General features: G+C 31.0%; 1 protein-coding gene across 1 annotated transcript; it reads right to left on the minus strand.

Moving 5' to 3' along the window:
- Positions 1–257: 257 nt before the first annotated feature.
- Positions 258–1,178, minus strand: LOC308242032 (olfactory receptor 5AC1-like; the record flags this gene model as incomplete). Its single annotated transcript, XM_080655834.1, has 1 exon — positions 258–1,178. One exon carries the CDS (start codon positions 1,176–1,178, stop codon positions 258–260), a length of 921 nt encoding a protein of 306 aa, XP_080511960.1.
- Positions 1,179–2,119: the final 941 nt, after the last annotated feature.

Genomic DNA, 2,119 nt, shown 5'->3' on the forward strand with positions numbered 1-2,119 from the left:
AAATTGCAAATTTTAAATGCTTAATTTTAAAAAGTATGTCCCATTTTTAATGAAGAGTTTAGTTTTATGTGATATAAAGCACTTGCACTGAAACAAAAATCCACTGGAGCTGACTTGCATCATCACAGAATCATAAACTACCATAGACACTAGCCCTCTGATAAAATGATCAAGTCAGGCTGATTTGCACAACTCCATATGCCTTGCAGTGTACATAGTTTGAAAAGGACAAGTTTGAAATTTGCCTTTAAAACTGTTCATTTATTTATTATTCTCCTCAAGGCACCTTTCACGTCTTTATTCCTCAGACTGTAAATAAAAGGATTTAGCAGGGGGATTATGACTGTGTAAAATAAAGAATAAATTTTATCCTGATTCTGATTGCGGCCAGACCCAGGGCACACATACATGAAGAATAGAGTGCCATAGAACAAGGAAACAGAGAGCAGGTGGGCACTGCACGTGGAAAAGGCTTTTCTTCTGCCCTTTTCAGACTTTGTTTTTAGGGTGACAAACAGAACACGGGTGTAAGAGACTATGATGGTCATAAAAGTGAAAAGTTGTATAAACACTGAAAATATAAATATCAGGAGCATATTAACTCCAGCATCAGTACAGGAAAGCTTAAACAGTTGTAAAATTTCACAGTAGAAATAATGTATTATATTAGACTTGCAGAAAGTTAATCTAAATAACAATCCAACATGCATCATGGGATGAATAAACCCAATAGTATATGAAATACCTAATAATTGAATGCAGAAGATATTGGACATCACTACTGGATAAAGCAAGGGATTACATATAGCTACATAGCGGTCGTAGGCCATCACTACCAGGAGAAAACATTCTGTGTTTGCACTGGAAGCAAAAATATAAAATTGGATGATGCACTCAACAAAGGATATCATATAATTCTTAGATAAAAAATTAATTAACATCTTAGGAATCACCGAAGATGAAGAACAGGCATCTGCAAAAGCTAAACTGCCAAGGAGTAAGTACATAGGGGTATGTAGATGGGGGTCCTTCCAGATGAGAAAAATGAGTCCAAGGTTGCCCACCATGGTGGTTAGATAGATGACCAAGAACACCAGGAACAGGGGGACCTGCAGCTCTGGAAGATCTGTAAGTCCCGTGAGAAGGAACTCAGTCACCTGTGTTTTGTTTACCTCCATCCCATTCACTCAAGCTAATCACTGCAATGAAAGAATAAGTGAAGAACAAAGATATAAAATTCCATGAAAATAACATCTTATCTGGAAAAAAATGCATCTTCCTTGTTTATGTATCTCCTTTAATCAGAACATTTACCTTTACCCTTAATAAAAGTTATTTACAAAGAATAAGTATTTGGGAAATTGTTTCTAAAAAGTAAGAGAAATTGGCCTATTTTTTTAATTTGTAAATTTGATTATAATTTAATAATTATATTCTATATAAAAAATCTTTGAAAATAGAAATAAAATCAAGTTTTTTAAATATGCTAAGGATTAGTTATCAAAACTAATAGCACACAGCCTAAATAATACAGTGTCTCTTTAAGTTAAAATGCTCACTCTGATCATTATTATACAGTATTATCTGAGAAACTGTAAAATAGCTAAGATATTTAATAAAATGAAAATAACAAAGATATAAAATACCATAAAACTTGTAGACGATAAATTTATATTTCTTATTGATGTTATATTGTAATCATTAAATAAACACTATGATTTTAATAAATATCAGATGGAGGATGAGTATGTAAATAATCACTAGATTTTTCTATGCAAACAATAACCAATAAGAATGAGAAATAAAAGAAAAATGTGCCCATTTTATTAGCCATAACACTTTAAAATACATTGAAATATTTTTTTTAAAAAAAGACCTATATGAAGAAAATTACAAAAAGTAACCGAAGAGCATTATACAATTTCTGAAGAAATAGCAAAATGTGTTCTTAAATAAGAAGACAATATTATAAGTATGTCAGTAAAGTTGAAATTAATTTCAATTAGAATCCTTATCACATGAGCATAAAATTCATGTAAAATAAAATTATTTTGAGATAAGAAAAATAGAAACAATAAGGAAGTCAAGTGTGTCATGGTAAATGTTAAAACACAAAGCT

The sequence above is a fragment of the Plecotus auritus genome, assembly GCF_963455305.1.
Source record: "Plecotus auritus genome assembly, chromosome: 2".
Taxonomy (NCBI): domain Eukaryota; kingdom Metazoa; phylum Chordata; class Mammalia; order Chiroptera; family Vespertilionidae; genus Plecotus; species Plecotus auritus.